The sequence below is a fragment of the Balaenoptera acutorostrata genome, chromosome 1 (assembly GCF_949987535.1).
Source record: "Balaenoptera acutorostrata chromosome 1, mBalAcu1.1, whole genome shotgun sequence".
NCBI classification, from domain to species: Eukaryota; Metazoa; Chordata; class Mammalia; order Artiodactyla; family Balaenopteridae; genus Balaenoptera; species Balaenoptera acutorostrata.
In genome coordinates this window covers 189,607,658-189,625,051 of record NC_080064.1, presented here as the reverse complement: position 1 = coordinate 189,625,051, position 17,394 = coordinate 189,607,658, and the positions used below count along the sequence as shown (strand labels likewise).

General features: G+C 36.3%; 1 protein-coding gene across 2 annotated transcripts in view; it reads left to right on the top strand.

The window, feature by feature from the left end:
- UCHL5 (ubiquitin C-terminal hydrolase L5) overlaps nucleotides 1-15,987 on the top strand; it is a 50,978-nt gene extending 34,991 nt beyond the window's left edge. Inside the window, exons 9-11 of one of the 2 annotated variants that reach the window (XM_007191162.3) lie at nucleotides 570-680; nucleotides 10,851-10,949; nucleotides 15,522-15,987. In XM_007191162.3, the coding sequence (XP_007191224.1) occupies nucleotides 570-680; nucleotides 10,851-10,949; nucleotides 15,522-15,566 (255 nt within the window). In that variant the 3' untranslated portion in view covers nucleotides 15,567-15,987. Of the gene's footprint in view, nucleotides 1-566; nucleotides 681-10,850; nucleotides 10,950-15,521 lie in introns of both variants that reach the window. The other variant, XM_007191161.3, reaches the window with a different exon arrangement.
- Nucleotides 15,988-17,394: the final 1,407 nt, after the last annotated feature.

Below are 17,394 nucleotides of genomic sequence, written 5' to 3'. Positions count from 1 at the left end.
TTGTGAAGAATAACTGAGATAACGTATAAATAAACCACTTAAAAAAGTGACTGACAAATAGTATGTGCTAAATAAGTGTTAACAATTTACTGTAATTTCATTATATAATTAAGCAAGTTAGAATATATTTCTTACAGAATTAATTGGGCACATTTAGATTCACATGTAATCTTTACTCTTCCTTATGATGATTATCTTTATAGTAAATATGATTGGAGAAGAGAATTAGTAATAGACAGACTTTTTTGTTATGTTCCTTTGATCACATTTTCATGAGTATATTTAAGCAGATTTACTTTATAGCTCAACAGCAGATTATAGCAATTCAGTTTGCTACAGTATAGATTGTTTTTAGATAAAAATTCGTATGTATTGTTGTAGAACATAGAAAATTGGAAGATACTACTTAGCTTTTATCCTTTAATATTGCAGTTAGTAAGTTGGTATTCTATCACCAATATTAAGAATAAAATTTGAAAATGACTGTACTATGTTTATCATTTAAAAATAGCTTAGACTTAAGCCTCAGTCATTAGGGTGTGCTATTTCTTTTTCTTTCCCCTAAGGAGGAACCCATGGATACAGATCAGGGTAATAACATGTTAAGTGCTATTCAGTCAGAGGTTGCCAAAAATCAGATGCTTATTGAAGAAGAAGTACAGAAATTAAAAAGATATAAGGTATGTACTTTTTATTTGTTCCTTTAATGTTTTAATACAGAGTGGTATATTTTGACACGAAGGTATGTTGAATGCTTGATTGTTTTTTCCCCATCATTTACACTTTTCCAGAATAATGTGTTGAGTCCCTGGCATCCAACAAAGGTAACTAGTGAGGTTTCTTTCCTTTTTTTTTTTTCTTTTTTTTCAAGTATTATTACAAACAGATATTTAACATATTTGATGCTAAAGTTCACAGCAGTTATTATTGATGCTCAAATTATCCCATCTTTAGCCATTGGAAGCCACTTCAGGCTGTCTCCTAAGTCCTTTTGATGTGACTCTCTTCATCTTTGATAGCTTCCTTGCTTTCTAGTATGACAAGATGTTTCAGACTCACCTTGTACATTTCCTGCTTCAGACTTGGAAACAGCCATTTTTTTCAAGAAGTCCTGAGTGCTTTTGGTGAGAAGTCGTATTTAGAAACCATTATCTGGTTGCTCAGGGTGCTCAGTCATACTGATTATTCATTATTTCTAGGACTTTTCAGAGCTAAGAAATATGTTTTTATTTCTTGTTTTATTTTTGAAGAGAAAATGCAACATGAATTCATATTAATACTCAAATTTAGAATTAAAGGGCTTTATATTTGAAGTTAAGCATTTGTATCTTTTCACCTGAAAGTCCTGGTTTCTATCAACATTAACATAATTACCTATTTGCTTTATGCTGTCTATCTGTATTTGTATGTATATATAAAAAGGTTCAGAATAACAGTGCCAGTAGTGTTAATAACAACTGAGAAGTGTTTTCTTCAGTTAATTTTTTCCTTAGGATATATTTCATTTTGGATGTGCAATCAAATTAGCATATTTTAAAATTCATCTGAAAAAATTTTCTCTTGGTGTCATTCTATCACCAACTTAATACAAAGTTGGATTCGTTTTTTAGATTTTGCTTTCCAGTTTTTTTAGGGTTTTACATTTTTAAAATTTATTTTAATTATGTCAAATATTATATAACTCAGAGTAAAATATTAAGCAAGGCTGTCTTTAATAATGTCATTCTCCTTCACTTGCAGTCTGTCTGATAAGCTTTTTTTTTTTTTTAAACATCTTTATTGGAGTATAATTGCTTTACAATGGTGTGTTAGTTTCTGCTTTATAACAAAGTGAATCAGTTATACGTATACATATGTCCCCATATCTCTTCCCTCTTGCATCTCCCTCCCTCCCACCCTCCCTATCCCACCTCTCTAGGTTGTCAAAAAGCACCGAGCTGATCTCTCTGTGCTATGCGGCTGCTTCCTACTAGCTATCTGTTTTACGTTTGGTACTGTATATATATCCATGCCACTCTCTCACTTTGTCCCACCCTGTGACCTCAAGTCCATTCTCTAGTAGGTCTGTGTCTTTATTCCCGTCTTGCCACTAGGTTCTTCATGACCTTTTTTTTTTTTTTTTTTTAGATTCCATATATATGTGTTAGATACGGTATTTGTTTTTCTTTTTCTGACTTACTTCACTCTGTATGACAGGCTCTAGGTCCATCCATCTCACTACAAATAACTCAATTTCGTTTCTTTTTAGGGCTGAGTAATATTCCATTGTATATATGTGCCACATCTTCTTTATCCATTCATCTGTTGATGGACACTTAGGTTGCTTCCATGTCCTGGCTATTGTAAATAGAGCTGCAGTGAACATTGTGTTACATGACTCTTTTTGAATTATGGTTTTCTCAGGGTATATGCCCAGTAGTGGGATTGCTGGGTCGTATGGTAGTTCTATTTTTAGTTTTTTAAGGAACCTCCATACTGTTCTCCATAGTGGCTGTATCAATTTACATTCCGACCAACAGTGCAAGAGTGTTCCCTTTCCTCCACACCCTCTCCAGCATTTATTGTTTCTAGATTTTTTGATGATGGCCATTCTGACCAGTGTGAGATGATATCTCATTGTAGTTTTGATTTGCATTTCTCTAATGATTAATGATGTTGAGCATTCTTTCATATGTTTGTTGGCAATCTGTATATCTTCTTTGGAGAAATGTCTATTTAGGTCTTCTGCCCATTTTTGGATTGGGCTGTTCGTTTTTTTGATATTGAGCTGCATGAGCTGCTTGTACATTTTGGAGATTAATCCTGTCAGTTGCTTCATTTGCAAATATTTTCTCCCATTCTGAGGGTTGTCTTTTGGTCTTGTTTATGGTTTCCTTTGCTGTGCAAAAGCTTTTAAGTTTCATTAGGTCCCATTTCTTTATTTTTGTTTTTATTTCCATTTTTCTCGAAGGTGGGTCAAAAAGGATCTTGCTGTGATTTATGTCATAGAGTGTTCTGCCTATGTTTTCCTCTAAGAGTTTGATAGTGTCTGGCCTTACATTTAGGTCTTTAATCCATTTTGAGTTTATTTTTGTGTATGGTGTTAGGGAGTGTTCTAATTTCATTCTTTTACATGTAGCTGTCCAGTTTTCCCAGCACCACTTATTGAAGAGACTGTCTTTTCTCCACTGTATATTCTTGCCTCTTTTATCAAAGATAAGGTGACCATATGTGCATGGGTTTATCTCTGGGCTTTCTATCCTGTTCCATTAATCTATATTTCTGTTTTTGTGCCAGTACCATACCCTCTTGATTACTGTAGCTTTGTAGTATTGTCTGAAGTCAGGGAGCCTGATTCCTCCAGCTCTGCTTTTCTTTTCAAGATTTCTTTGGCTATTCGGGATCTTTTGTGTTTCCATACAAATTGTGAAATTTTTTGTTCTAGTTCTGTGAAAAATGCCAGTTGTAGTTTGATAGGGATTGCATTGAATCTGTAGATTGCTTTGGGGAGTATAGTCATTTTCACAGTGTTGATTCTTCTAATCCAAGAACATGGTATATCTCTCCATCTATTTGTATCATCTTTAATTTCTTTCATCAGTGTCTTGTAATTTTCTGCATACAGGTCTTTTGTCTCCTTAGGTAGGTTTGTTCCTAGGTATTTTATTCTTTTTGTTGTAATGGTAAATGGGAGTGCTTCCTTAATTTCTCTTTCAGATTTTTCATCTTTAGTGTATAGGAATGCAAAAGATGTATCCTGCAACTTTACCAAATTCATTGATTAGCTCTGGTAGTTTTCTGGTAGCATCTTTAGGATTCTCTATGTATAGTATCATGTCATCTGCAAACAGTGACAGCTTTACTTCTTCTTTTCCGATTTGGATTCCTTTTATTTCTCTTTCTTCTCTGATTGCTGTGGCTAAAACTTCCAAAACTATGTTGAATAATAGTGGTGAGAGTGGGCAGCCTTGTCTTGTTCCAGATCTTAGTGGAAATGGTTTCAGTTTTTCACCATTGAGGACAATGTTGGCTGTGGGTTTGTCATATATGGCCTTTATTATGTTGAGGAAAGTTCCCTCTATGCCTACTTTCTGGAGGGTTTTTATCATAAATGGGTGTTGAATTTTGTCGAAAGCTTTCTCTGCATCTATTGAGATGATCATATGGTTTTTCTCCTTCAATTTGTTAATATGGTGTATCACATTGATTGATTCGCGTATATTGAAGAATCCTTGCATTCCTGGGATAAACCCCACTTGATCATGGTGTATGATCCTTTTAATGTGCTGTTGGATTTTGTTTGCTAGTATTTTGTTGAGGATTTTTACGTCTATGTTCATCAGTGATATTGGCCTGTAGTTTTCTTTCTTTGTGACATCTTTGTCTGGTTTTGGTGTCAGGGTGATGGTGGCCTCGTAGAATGAGCTTGGGAGTGTTCCTCCATCAGCTATATTTTGGAAGAGTTTGAGAAGGATAGGTGTTAGCTCTTCTCTAAATGTTTGATAGACTTCGCCTGTGAAGCCATCTGGGCCTGGGCTTTTGTTGGAAGATTTTTAATCACAGTTTCAATTTCAGTGCTTGTGATTGGTCTGTTCATATTTTCTATTTCTTCCTGGTTCAGTCTTGGAAGGTTGTGCATTTCTAAGAATCTGTCCATTTCTTCCAGGTTGTCCATTTTATTGGCATATAGTTGCTTGTAGTAATCTCTCATGATCCTTTGTATTTCTGCATTGTCCGTTGTTACTTCTTGTTTTTCATTCTAATTCTACTGATTTGAGTCTTCTCCCTTTCTTTCTTCGTGAGGCTGGCTAATGGTTTATCAATTTTGTTTATTTTCTCAAAGAACCAGCTTCTAGTTTTATTGATCTCTGCTATCATTTCCCTCATTTCTTTTTCATTTATTTCTGATATGATCTTTATGCTTTCTTTCCTTCTGCTAACTTTGGGTTTTTTTGATCTTCGTTCTCTAATTGTGTTAGGTGTAAGGTTAGGTTGCTTATTTGAGATGTTTCTTGTTTCTTAGGGTAGGATTGTATTGCTATAAACTTCCTTCGTAGGACTACTTTTGCTGCAATCCCATAGGTTTTGGGTCATCGTGTTTTCATTGTCATTTGTTTCTAGGTATTTTTTGATTTCCTCTTTGATTTCTTCAGTGATCTCTTGGTTATTAAGTAGTGTATTGTTTAGCCTCCATGTGTTTGTATTTTTTACGGATTTTTTCCTGTAGTTGATATCTAGTCTCATAACATTGTGGTTGGGAAAGATACTTGATATGATTTCAATTTTCTTAAATTTATCAAGGCTTGATTTGTGCCCCAAGATATGATCTAGCCTGGAGAATGTTCCATGATCACTTGAGAAGAAAGTGTATTCTGTTGTTTTTGGATGGAATGTCCTATAAATATCAATTAAGTCCATCTTCTTTAATGTATCATTTAAAGCTTGTGTTTCCTTATTTGTTTTCATTTTGGATGATCTGTCCATTGGTGAAAGTGGGGTGTTGAAGTCCCCTACTATGATTGTGTTATTGTCGATTTCCCCTTTTATGGGTGTTAGTATTTGCCTTATGTATTGAGGTGCTCCTATGTTGGGTGCATAAATATTTACAATTGTTATATCTTCTTGCGTTGATCCCTTGATCATTATGTAGTGTCCTTCTTTGTCTCCTGTAATAGTCTTTGTTTTAAAATCTATTTTGTCTGATATGAGACTTGCTACTCCAGCTTTCTTTTTTTTTTTTTTTTTTTTTAATTTTATAGCTACTTTATTTCTTTATTTCTTTATTTTTGGCTGTGTTGGGTCTTCAGTTCGTGCGAGGGCTTTCTCTAGTTACGGCAAGTGGGGGCCACTCTTCATCGCGGTGCAGGGACCGCTCTTCATCGCGGTGCGCGGGCCTCTCACTATCGCGGCCCCTCCCGTTGCGGGGCACAGGCTCCAGACGCGCAGGCTCAGTAGTTGTGGCTCACGGGCCCAGCTGCTCCGTGGCATGTGGGATCTTCCCAGACCAGGGCTCGAACCCGTGTCCCCTGCATTAGCAGGCAGATTCTCAACCACTGCGCCACCAGGGAAGCCCTCCAGCTTTCTTTTGATTTCCATTTGCATAGAATATCTTTTTCCATCCCCTCACTTTCAGTCTGTATGTGTCCCTAGGTCTGAGGTGGGTCTCTTGTAGACAGCATATATATGGGTCTTGTTTTTGTATCCATTCAGCCAGTCTGTGTCTTTTGGTTGGAGCAGTTAATCCATTTACATTTAAGGTAATTATCGATATGTATGTTCCTATTCCCATTTTCTTAATTGTTTTGGGTTTGTTATTGTAGGTGTTTTCCTTCTCTTGTGTTTCCTGCCTAGAGAAGTTCCTTTAGCATTTGTTATAAAGCTGGTTTGGTGGTACTGAATTCTCTTAGCTTTTGCTTGTCTGTAAAGGTTTTAATTTCTCCGTGAAATCTGAATGAGATCCATGATGGGTAGAGTAATCTTGGTTGTAAGTTTTTCTCCTTCATCAGTTTAAATATGTCTTGCCACTCCCTTCTGGCTTGCAGATTTTCTGGTGAAATATCAACTGTTAACCTTATGGGAGTTCCCTTGTGTGTTATTTGTTGTTTTTCCCTTGCTGCTTTTAATATGTTTTCTTTATATTTAATTTTGGATAGTTTGATTAATATGTGTCTTGGCATGTTTCTCCTTGGATTTATCCTGTATGGGACTCTCTGTGCTTCCTGGACTTGATTAACTATTTCCTTTCCCATATTAGGGAAGTTTTCAACTATAATCTCTTCAAATATTTTCTCAGTCCCTTTCTTTTTCTCTTCTTCTTCTGGGACCTCTATAATTCGAATGTTGGTGCGTTTAATGTTGTCCCAGAGGTCTCTGAGACTGTCCTCAATTGTTTTCATTCTTTTTTCTTTATTCTGCTCTGCAGTAGTTATTTCCACTATTTTATCTTCCAGGTCACTTATCCGTTCTTCTGCCTCAGTTATTCTGCTATTGATCCCTTCTAGAGAATTTTTAATTTCATTTATTGTGTTGTTCATCACTGTTTGTTTACTGTTTAGTTCTTCTAGGTCCTTGGTAAACGTTTCTTGTGTTTTCTCCATTCTATTTCTAAGAGTTTGGATCATCTTTACTATCATTATTCTGAATTCTTTTTCAGGTAGACTGCCTATTTCCTCTTCCTTTGTTAGGTGTGGTGGGTTTTTGCCTTGCTCCTTCATCTGCTGTGTGTTTCTGTCTTCTCATTTTGCTTAGCTTACTGTGTTTGGGGTCTCCTTTTCGCAGGCTGGATGTTCGTAGTTCCCGTTGTTTTTGGTGTCTGTCCCTAGTGGCTAAGGTTGGTTCAGTGGGTTGTGTAGGCTTCCTGGTGGAGGGGACTAGTGCCTGTGTTCTGGTGGATGAGACTGGATCTTGTCTTTCTGGTGGGCAGGTCCATGTCTGGTGGTGTATTTTAGGGTGTCTGTGGCCTTATTATGGTTTTAGGCAGCCTTTCTGCTAATGGGTGGGGTTGTGTTCCTGTCTTGCTAGTTGTTTGGCATAGGGTGTCCAGCACTAGAGCTTGCTGGTCGTTGAGTGGAGCTGGGTCTTGGTGTTGATGGAGATCTCTGGGAGTATTTTGCCGTTTGATATTACGTGGAGCTGGGAGGTCTCTTGTGGACCAGTGTCCTGAACTTGGCTCTCCCAGCTCAGAGGCACAGCCCTGATGCCTGGCTGGAGCACCAAGAGCCTTTCATCCACACGGCTCAGAATAAAAGGGAGAAAAAAGCAAGCAAGCAAGAAAGAAGAAGATAAAATAAAGTAAAATAAAATAAAGTTATTAAAATGAAAAATAATTATTAAAAAAATATCTTAAGTAATTAAAAAAAAGAAAGAAAGAAAGAAGAGAGCAACCAAACCAAAAAACAAATCCACCAATGATAACAAGTGCTAAAAAGTATACTAAAAATAAAAACAAAAAAAACGGACAGAGAGAACCCTAGGACAAATGGTAAAAGCAAAGCTACACAGACAAAATAACACACAGAAGCATACACATGCACACTCACAAAAAGGGAAAAAAATATATATATCGCTGCTCCCAAGGTTCACCTCCTCAATTTGGGATGATTCGTTGTCTATTCAGGTGTTCCACAGATGCAGTTTGCATCAAGTTGATTGTGGAGACTTAATCCGCTGCTCCTGAGGCTGCTGGGAGAGATTTCCCTTTCTCTTCTTTGTTCACACAGCTCCCGGGGTTTAGCTTTGGATTTGGACCCGCCTCTGCGTGTAGGTCGCCTGAGGGCGTCTGTTCTTCATTCAGACCGGAGGGGGTTAAAGGAGCAGCTGATTCGGGGGCTCTGGCTCACTCAGGCCGTGGGGAGGGAGGGGTACGGATGCGGGGCGAGCCTGCGGCGGCAGAGGCCGGCATGATGTTGCAGCAGCCCGAGGCGCGCCGTGCGTTCTCCCGGGGAAGTTGTCCCTGGATCACGGGGCCCTGGCAGTGGCGGGCTGCACAGGCTCCCGGGAGGGGTGGTGTGGAGAGTGACCTGTGCTTGCACACAGGCTTCTTGGTGGCGGCAGCAGCAGCCTTATCGTCTCATGCCCGTCTCTGGTGTCCACGCTGATAACCGCGGCTTGCGCCCGTCTCTGGAGCTCCTTTAAGCGGTGCTCTGAATCCCCTCTCCTCATGCACCAGGAAACAAAGAGGCAAGAAAAAGTCTCTTGCCTCTTCGGCAGCTCCAGACTTTTTCGCGGACTCCCTCCCGGCTAGCTGTGGCGCACTAGCCCCCTTCAGGCTGTGTTCACACCGCCAACCCCAGTCCTCTTCCTGCGATCCGACTGAAGCCCGAGCCTCAGCTCCCAGCCCCGCCCGCCCCAGCGGGTGAGCAGACAAGTCTCTCGGGCTGGTGAGTGCTGGTCGGTACTGATCCTCGTGCGGGAATCTCTCTGCTTTGCCCTCTACACCCCTGTGGCTGCGCTCTCCTCCGTGGCTCCGAAGCTTCCCCCCTCCAACACCCGCAGTCTCCGCTGGCGAAGGGGCTCCTAGTGTGTGGAGACCTTTCCTCCTTCACAGCTCCCTCCCACTGGTGCAGGTCCCGTCCCTATTCTTTTGTGTCTGTTTTTTCTTTTTTCTTTTGCCTTTCCCAGGTACATGGGGAGTTTCTTCCCTTTTGGGAGGTCTGAGGTCTTCTGCCAGCGTTCAGTAGGTGTTCTGTAGGAGTTGTTCCACATGTAGATGTATTTCTGATGTATTTGTGGGTAGGAAGGTGATCTCCACGTCTTACTCTTCCGCCATCTTGAAGCTCCGCCTGATAAGCTTTTTTCAGAGAGTGAAAAGAGTGAAGGAAACTTCGAATTTTGTAGGACTTTGGAAATGGTACTTATTCAATTTGTCATGTTTGTCACAGTAGAAAAAGCAGTTTTTCATTTGAAGTTCAGTTGAAGGCAGGGATTATTCTTTTTCTTTCTGTTGCTTACCACAGTGTCAGAATACTGTTTTGCAACACACTTAACAGCCAACAATGTGATGGTTAGAATATGTGGACCTTGGACTAGTAGGATTCCTTCAGGTGGAAGTGGTAGGGACTGGCTCCAGAGTATTCCAGGCAGGAGAAAGGAGGGCTGAATTTATGGTGACAGGAAAGTAAGGGATGGAAACTTGAATGTTATCTTCTATTTTATGTGATATAAAAAAAGACCTACCTATTTATATATTCTTATGCAGTGTTGTTACATAATTAACTAATTTTTAATATTTGCCTAAAATAAAACTTAAGTTTTTAGAATCTTTACTATATTGTTGGAGAATGCTTTGTTCAAAAAAATAAAATGATTCTTATACTGATATAAAATGAACATGTTAAGATTTTATTTAGTTCATTAATTGAGCAAACCTGTAAGATATCACAACTATTTCAAAGGAGAAGTCAAAGAAGCTCAAATTTATATGAAATATAGGAATGTTGAAACGAATTCACAAAAGATGGAAACTTTTTTCTTCCCCTATGGGAAGGGAAGTAAATTGAACCTCTACCAGACAGTGAAAGGTTGCAATCACATAACTTGGGAGAGCATACTTTAGACAATGCATAGTTTTCCACTGAAGCACAGACAGTCCCTACAGTCTATTTGCTTTTGATCAAAAATAATGTCAAAGAAAGATTGTTCTTAATCACACAATAAAGCTGGTCTCATTAGGCATGGCTTTATTATTTACATAGGTGTAGTAGCAAGAGTGTTAATTTATCATGTGGACCTTCTAAGTTTGATTTCCTTTTTTTTTTTTTTTAAGATTTAATTTTATTTATTTTTGGCTGTGTTGAGTCTTCGTTTGCTGCAGGTGGGCTTTCTCTAGTTGTGGTGAGTGGGGGCTACTCTTTGTTGTGGTACGCTGGCTTCTCATTGTGGTGGCTTCTCTTGTTGTGGAGCACAGGCTCTAGGCACACGGGCTTCAGTAGTTGTGGCACGCAGGCTCAGTATTTGTGGTGCACGGGCTTAGTTGCTCTGCGGTATGTGGGATCTTCCCGGACTAGGATTTGAACCCGTGTCCCCTGCATTGGCAGGTGGATTCTTATCCATTGCGCCACCAGGGAAGTCCCTCTAAGTTTGCTTTCGTAAGTTAAGTTTTCATAAATTATCTCAGATTAGACTTTTAAAAGCCTCTGTTATTTGCTAAGCCAAGAGTAGGAAGCGACACCCAGGGGACTCTCTCCACATGTTTTATTGTAATTAGTCTTTATTCTCAATGGCAATGGAAATCTCATTATTTCTCATATTTTTTTTTATGAGAATGGAGGATTTTCTTCCATTTCTATTTTGAGTTGGAGGCAAAAATTAAAATATCAGAAACTTAGTGAAAATACAAAGTTAGTGTGGTTTGAAACGTGTTTTATTTTCAGATTGAAAATATCAGAAGGAAGCATAATTATCTGCCGTTCATTATGGAATTGTTAAAGACTTTAGCAGAACACCAGCAGTTAATACCACTAGTAGAAAAGGTAAGTATTTTACTGGTGAGTACTTAAATTAGATTTAGATTCTCCAAAAAATGTTATTTGGCTTGAGAAGAGATAAAATTTGGTGAAGCTTTTTATTTTTATATTTTGCTCTTACTTACTGTTTTTCATCTAGAGGAACATTAGTTCAATCTAATATTGCAAAATAAAAATAAGGAATTGCATTACTGCTTTAGCGTTCCAGAATCCTTAGTGTCAGGAATTCAGGTTGTGCTATATTAGAATGAAATTTAAAACATTTTTCTTTCTTTAGCTGAAAACAAATTATTAATTTTAATTATTGAAATAATAGATTTTTCTTATTTAATTTAGCAAAAATTTGAATTATCATCGAATTTACTACTAGAATGAAGGGGGAAAAAAACATAACCTAGCCTAAGAAATAGGTTTTCTTATTCCTAAGTTATTACTCTTTCCACTGAGGGAAAACTAGCATAGGTTAGTGAAAAATTTGGACCATTAACTTAAAGACCAGAATACATAGTAGGTTTTTTTTTTTATTATTAATTTTTAAGTTCATGAAACAAAGATACATTTCAACCCAGCCGTTTGATATCATCATAAATTCTAAATAATACAAGATGTGACTTAGGGTTTTTATATATACCTTATTATCTAGATCCTGAACATGTGCTTCAACTTTTAGCATTAAATGTAAAAATTGTTGCAAGAAGACTGCTAAGTCTTCTCTTTTCCGTATAGGTTTTTCTATTCGTGTATCTCAGGGTGTTAAATCATAAAAGTCCAAGATGGGAAACTGATTTTTAAAGTTTTAGATTAACAATTAGGGTCCTGTGATCCTCAAAATTGCCTGGTTAACAGAGTACCTCGATATTATATTCTTTGTATGAAACACTATGAAATATTTCTCTGTTGAAAATATTAAACAAAATGAAATATAGACTGTTATGCTCAGTTGTATGATGTATCAGGTAGTAAGTATAGATAAATATTATTAGGGACCAGACAAATGTTATTAGAGAAATTTTAAATATATTTGTTTTGCTTTAAAATTGGCCTGTGAGTAAACTTTTTTGGGCAAGTTAAGAAAAGGACCATTCTTATTTGATTTTAATGACAGTATATTTCCATAATTTTTAAAAAAGCATAGTTAGAGTACAATAGCTTTTCAGCTTTTACATTAGAACCATAATTCCTTAGTTCACATTATTTTGGACACAGGGTGGCAGTATATGAATGCCTAGTGTTAGTGGAATACCAACTCAGTCTCTTCTTGTGTTTGCATTTGTTTTATTGAATATAATACAAAGACATTATTATATGTCTGTTTTATTGAATATAATACAAAGACATTATATGTCTGTTTTATTGAAAGGGTAGTTACTGACTTGCTTGTTCTTTGACTAATAATATTGTACAAGCAATATTGAGGTACATTTCTTTCTGTATAGATACTATACAGAAAGATACTGTATATGCAGTATCTTTTATGTGCCTAGATTCTGAAGGGAATTCAGATTCATTATTTGATTAAAATTTTTGAAATGTTTTGATTATTTATCCAACATTTATCTAGCTGAAACTATATTTGAGGCAGTCTCTTAAAGTCAATGGATATATACATAATTAAGACACATTTTTCTCTCTTAAGCAACTTAGTTGGGGAAAGGAATACATGATTATAGTACTGTGCTGGATAGTATTATTCTGATAAGTGCTAGAATAAAGTCATGCTAAAGATTCTGCGGCATCACAGGGTAGCTCCTAAATAGCTTTATGCTACTTAAAATTTCACGTCCACAAATTCTGAATCTGTGGTGAGAATTAAATGCTTAATTTCTGCCAATAATCAGCTTCCTTAGCACAAATATATTTTTGTTCATCTTATTTTGAAAAAAGAAATCATATATCATATTGAAATATCACTTTCTGCTGGTAAATGCAAATGTTAAAAATTAAAACACAATAGATTAAGATTAGATTTTACAATTATATCCAATATAAAGACTTTAGTAGTGAAAATTACTTAATAAGTAATACTTCTAAGAAAAGAATTACATGTAGAATTCAGAAATGGATTATTATGTCAAAAATCCCCCCCTTCCCCCCAATGCCAAGTGAAAGTAGAAAAGATGTGGCTAGTCTAGGCAGTGTTGTTACGTGCTTAAAGCCATCCAGGATCAGATTTCTGAGTAATTGGAGGCAGGCCCTGACTGCCTGTGATGGTGTGGAAGTATTTGACCTGTGGAAATCTTTTCATTTTACAAAATAACAAAGAGTGAGGACTTTGATTCTCCCAAGAGCATGTGGCTTTAATGAATTAGGTTAAGATCTTGCCTTGTAAGTGTTCCTGTTCTATGGAGCTTCTGTTCTTATCTGATCAGTTCATTGAGTATACATTACATAAAGATTGCTCAGGAGGTAACCTAAAAATGTAAAGTTATAAAACTTCTTGTGCCATAGACCAAATCTGTTCCTTAAAATATAAAATAAAATCAGCTATATTAAGATTTCATTTGTAAAACTTTTATTCAGACACATTTACAATTCTTTTAAAATTTTATCTCAACCTTTATATGTATTTCTGAATTACTGTCTATCCCAGGTTTTTAACAACCACCAATAACCTACCATAATTTAAAATCACAGATTTTGTTGCTATGGGGGATTCAAAGCACAGTACTGAATTTTGTCCAGATTTTACTAAGACATTATAATTCAGTTGGTAACAAATAACTAATCTGCAGAACTTACTTTTTCTATCTCTTAATAGAAATAAGGTAGAAGAATAAAGTTATCCGCAATAATATGTACATTAATACCTATGATTACAGAATTTTCTGACTTGAGTCAGCAATTTTTAGTATCTCACTAGCACACTAAATAGAAGGAAAGTATTTCTTAACAGTGAACATTTTTTCCATGCTATTTTGAAATACAGTATTTTTTATTTTTCGACAAAGGCAAAACAGAATACAGGCTTTCAGTTTAAATCTTAGATATGTTACTTAGCTGTTATGTTATTAGCTGTTGCTTTTAGGCAAGTTATTTACTTTATTATAGAATCTATTTCCTCATCTATAAATTGGGAATCACACTTCACATTCTTAAGGGTTAAATGAGATAATATTGGCCAAGTTCATAATATGTGCTCAATAAGGTGGTAATTATTTATAACTTATTTTATTTAACTTACCCTTAGTTTTATCTGAATTATATCGTTTAATACATGTATGATACTCTGCATTATATGTCTTTGCTTTTTAAATTATGTTGTAAAATTTATGTCATTAACCAGTAGATTCATTCCTGTTAATCCTAGTAAACTTCCTGTATATTCAGAGATCATTAAGAAAAGAGGTACATATTTTTATTTCCAAATTACATCTAAAATCGAATAGTATTTTTATTATTTGGAAACAGAAGCCTTCTTTGAGAAATTGTACATATCAAATTACAAATTACGCTTGTTATCTAAAAATGTTTATGCAAGCAATTTTTAAATTTTTATATGGTATGTATAACATATTTCCTCAATATATTCTAAGGCATTGCACTTTATTTTATCATACGGTTGTATGATAATTCTATTATCATTATAATGCATTATAAAAAAAGATTATAGTTCTCATTAAAGAAGTTTTTTTTCTTAATTGTATAATAGCAAAAGCCTAATTTATTTGTTCCTTTCTGATTCAAGTGCCATAGTGGAAAGAACATTATATTCTAGTCTTCTAAAATCTTGCTTCTCAAAGTGTCACCTGAGGACCAGCAGACTTGGCATCACCTGAGAGTTTGCTAGAAATTTAGATCCTCAGGCATTTTACCAATTCAGCCTGCATTTTAACACAGTCCCCAGGTCATTGGTCTCTACATTAGAAGCACTGCTATAGAATATGTGTCTTTTGACCTCTATTGAGGTTTTGTTATATATTAGCTGTGTGACTTGGTCAAGTTTGATAACACCTGTAAGCTCTGGCTTCCTCATCTGCTAAAAAGTGAAATAGAATTACTGTGTTCAAGCTCTATACTTGTTACGAGGTTCAAGTGAAACAACTTGTGAAAACATTTTTTTGGTCTTACATGACCGAAAAAAGCCTCACTTATATGTGAGGTTTATCAACACTATGGGTATATAATCCTTAGTTATGTTAAACTCATTTAAACTATTATGTTAAATTCATTTATTCAAATATGCAGAAATTAATATAGAATTTTTCATATACTCAGTTTGTATGAGAAATGGGCACATATGTAAATATATTGTTTTGAAATAGTTATGAATGAGTATGACTTTATAGGATGAGTAATTTTGTATTTTTAAATTGTTACCATTATAATAATACATTTCAACTTCAGGTAAGAAAGAACTGCAAACCAAATATGATCCTTTTTTATTGAGGGCAAAGCATAACTATATCATTGTCCAGGAGTAGTTTGCTGTGAGTCTTATAAAAGATAATTCTCTAGAAATCTTGCAAACAACGCATCTCAAGCTTTTTAGCTTAAGAATGCCCTCTTAGACACATTTCATTTTAATATGAACTGGAACAGACTTTTAAGATTTTATAGTATACTGTCTTTAATTTCTAGGCAAAAGAAAAACAGAATGCAAAGAAAGCACAGGAAACCAAATGAAGAAGAAGATGCTTTGGGATGTGTACACATTTCTGCTTCTGCACTTACTTTCAAGGAAACCATTAAGTATAAAGAACTTTGAGCAACATCCTCATCGACTCAGCGCACGTTTGGCAATAGTCCCAGTCTGTCTCGTCTTCAATGCATGGATTCATAACCTCTCCCTGCCTGCATCATGTGCATGTGGTGCATATTAAATAAAAGTGGTGTTCAGAGCGCTTGCCCAAATCCTATTATATGACATTGGATCTGAGAACTCCTGTTGGTTCTCTGGATAGATAACTACCGTAATGAACCATAATGAACTACCATAATGAAAATGGACAGATGATATTCTCTACCTGTAATTGTTATAATTAATCTTCCAATCTTCCAGCTTGGTTAAATGCTTAAAATTTATAAATGTCAGATCTTGATTAAATGGAGTCTCTTGTTTCTTCTCATCATTAATGAAAAAATCAGTATTTCTGTCTTTGATATCTAAATATTTTGAAGATTTAAAAACTGAATTTTATCTTCTATACCAATTATTTGTAAAAGCTTGATTTTAAAGGAGATCGTTTGAAAAGAACAGAAGTATAGTTTCTGGACTTCCCTGGTGGCCCAGTGGTTAAGAATCTGCCTGCCAATGCAGGGGACATGGGTTCGAGGCCTGGTCTGGGAAGATCCCACATGCCATGGAGCAACTAAGCCCATGTGCCACAGCTGCTGAGCCTGCGCTCTAGAGCCCCCGAGCCACAACTACTGAAGCCCACGTGCCTAGAGCCTGTGCTCTGCAACAAGAGAAGCCACCGCAATGAGAAGCCCACACACCACAACGAAGAGTAGCCCCCGCTCGACGCAACTAGAGAAAGCCCACGCACAGCAACGAAGACCCAATGCAGCCAAACATAAATAAATAAATGTTTAAAAAAAAAAGCATAGTTTCTAGTGATTTCCATTGCTACCAGTAGAAAAAGTAAAAAAATCCCAATTTTATTTTAGCAAACTTTTTTCAGTGTTTGGGATTATTTTTGTATTGTAGAATTATTTCAGGAAGGTGTATTATGCATCAAAGCAAAATTTTAGGTTAAGAACAGATTGTAAATCTTAAAGATTTTTGGTGCTACTCTCAGTTTGGCAACATTTTGTATCTTTATAAAGAAATGGGGGGTTTAGCAATTCAGGCTATCTGCTTTTTTTAAAAAAGGATGATGGTGGTGGTGGAGGATCCTTCTTTGCCAATTTGAACAAAATTAGTACAGCCAAGTAGTTTCCAAGAGCCATTTATCGTTTGCCCACAATGGAATTGGGAGTTGCTTTGTTTTTTATTTTATAAAATAATATTGTATTCTTGCTCTTAATCTTCTTTTCCAAGTTAAACTTTAAAGGAAATTTTAGGGCTTCCCTGGTGGCGCAGTGGTTGAGAATCTGCCTGCTAATGCAGGGGACACAGGTTCGAGCCCTGGTCTGGGAAGATCCCACATACCGCGGAGCAACTGGGTCCGTGAGCCACAATAACTGAGCCTGCGCGTCTGGAGCCTGTGCTCCGCAACAAGAGAGGCCGCGATAATGAGAGGCCCGCACACTGGGATGAAGAGTGGCCCCCACTTGCCGCAACTAGAGAAAGCCCTCGCACAGAAACGAAGACCCAACACAGCCATAAATAATAAATAAATAATTTTTTTTTAAAAAAAGGAAATTTTATAAAACATTTATAAAGGAAATCTACTTTTTTCTTTACTAGGTACCTTTCTGAAATTGATAAATGACTTTTTAATATTTTATTATGGAAAAGTTTAAACAGGTAGACTATACGCATCCTCTAGTTTCAAACACGTGAATTTTT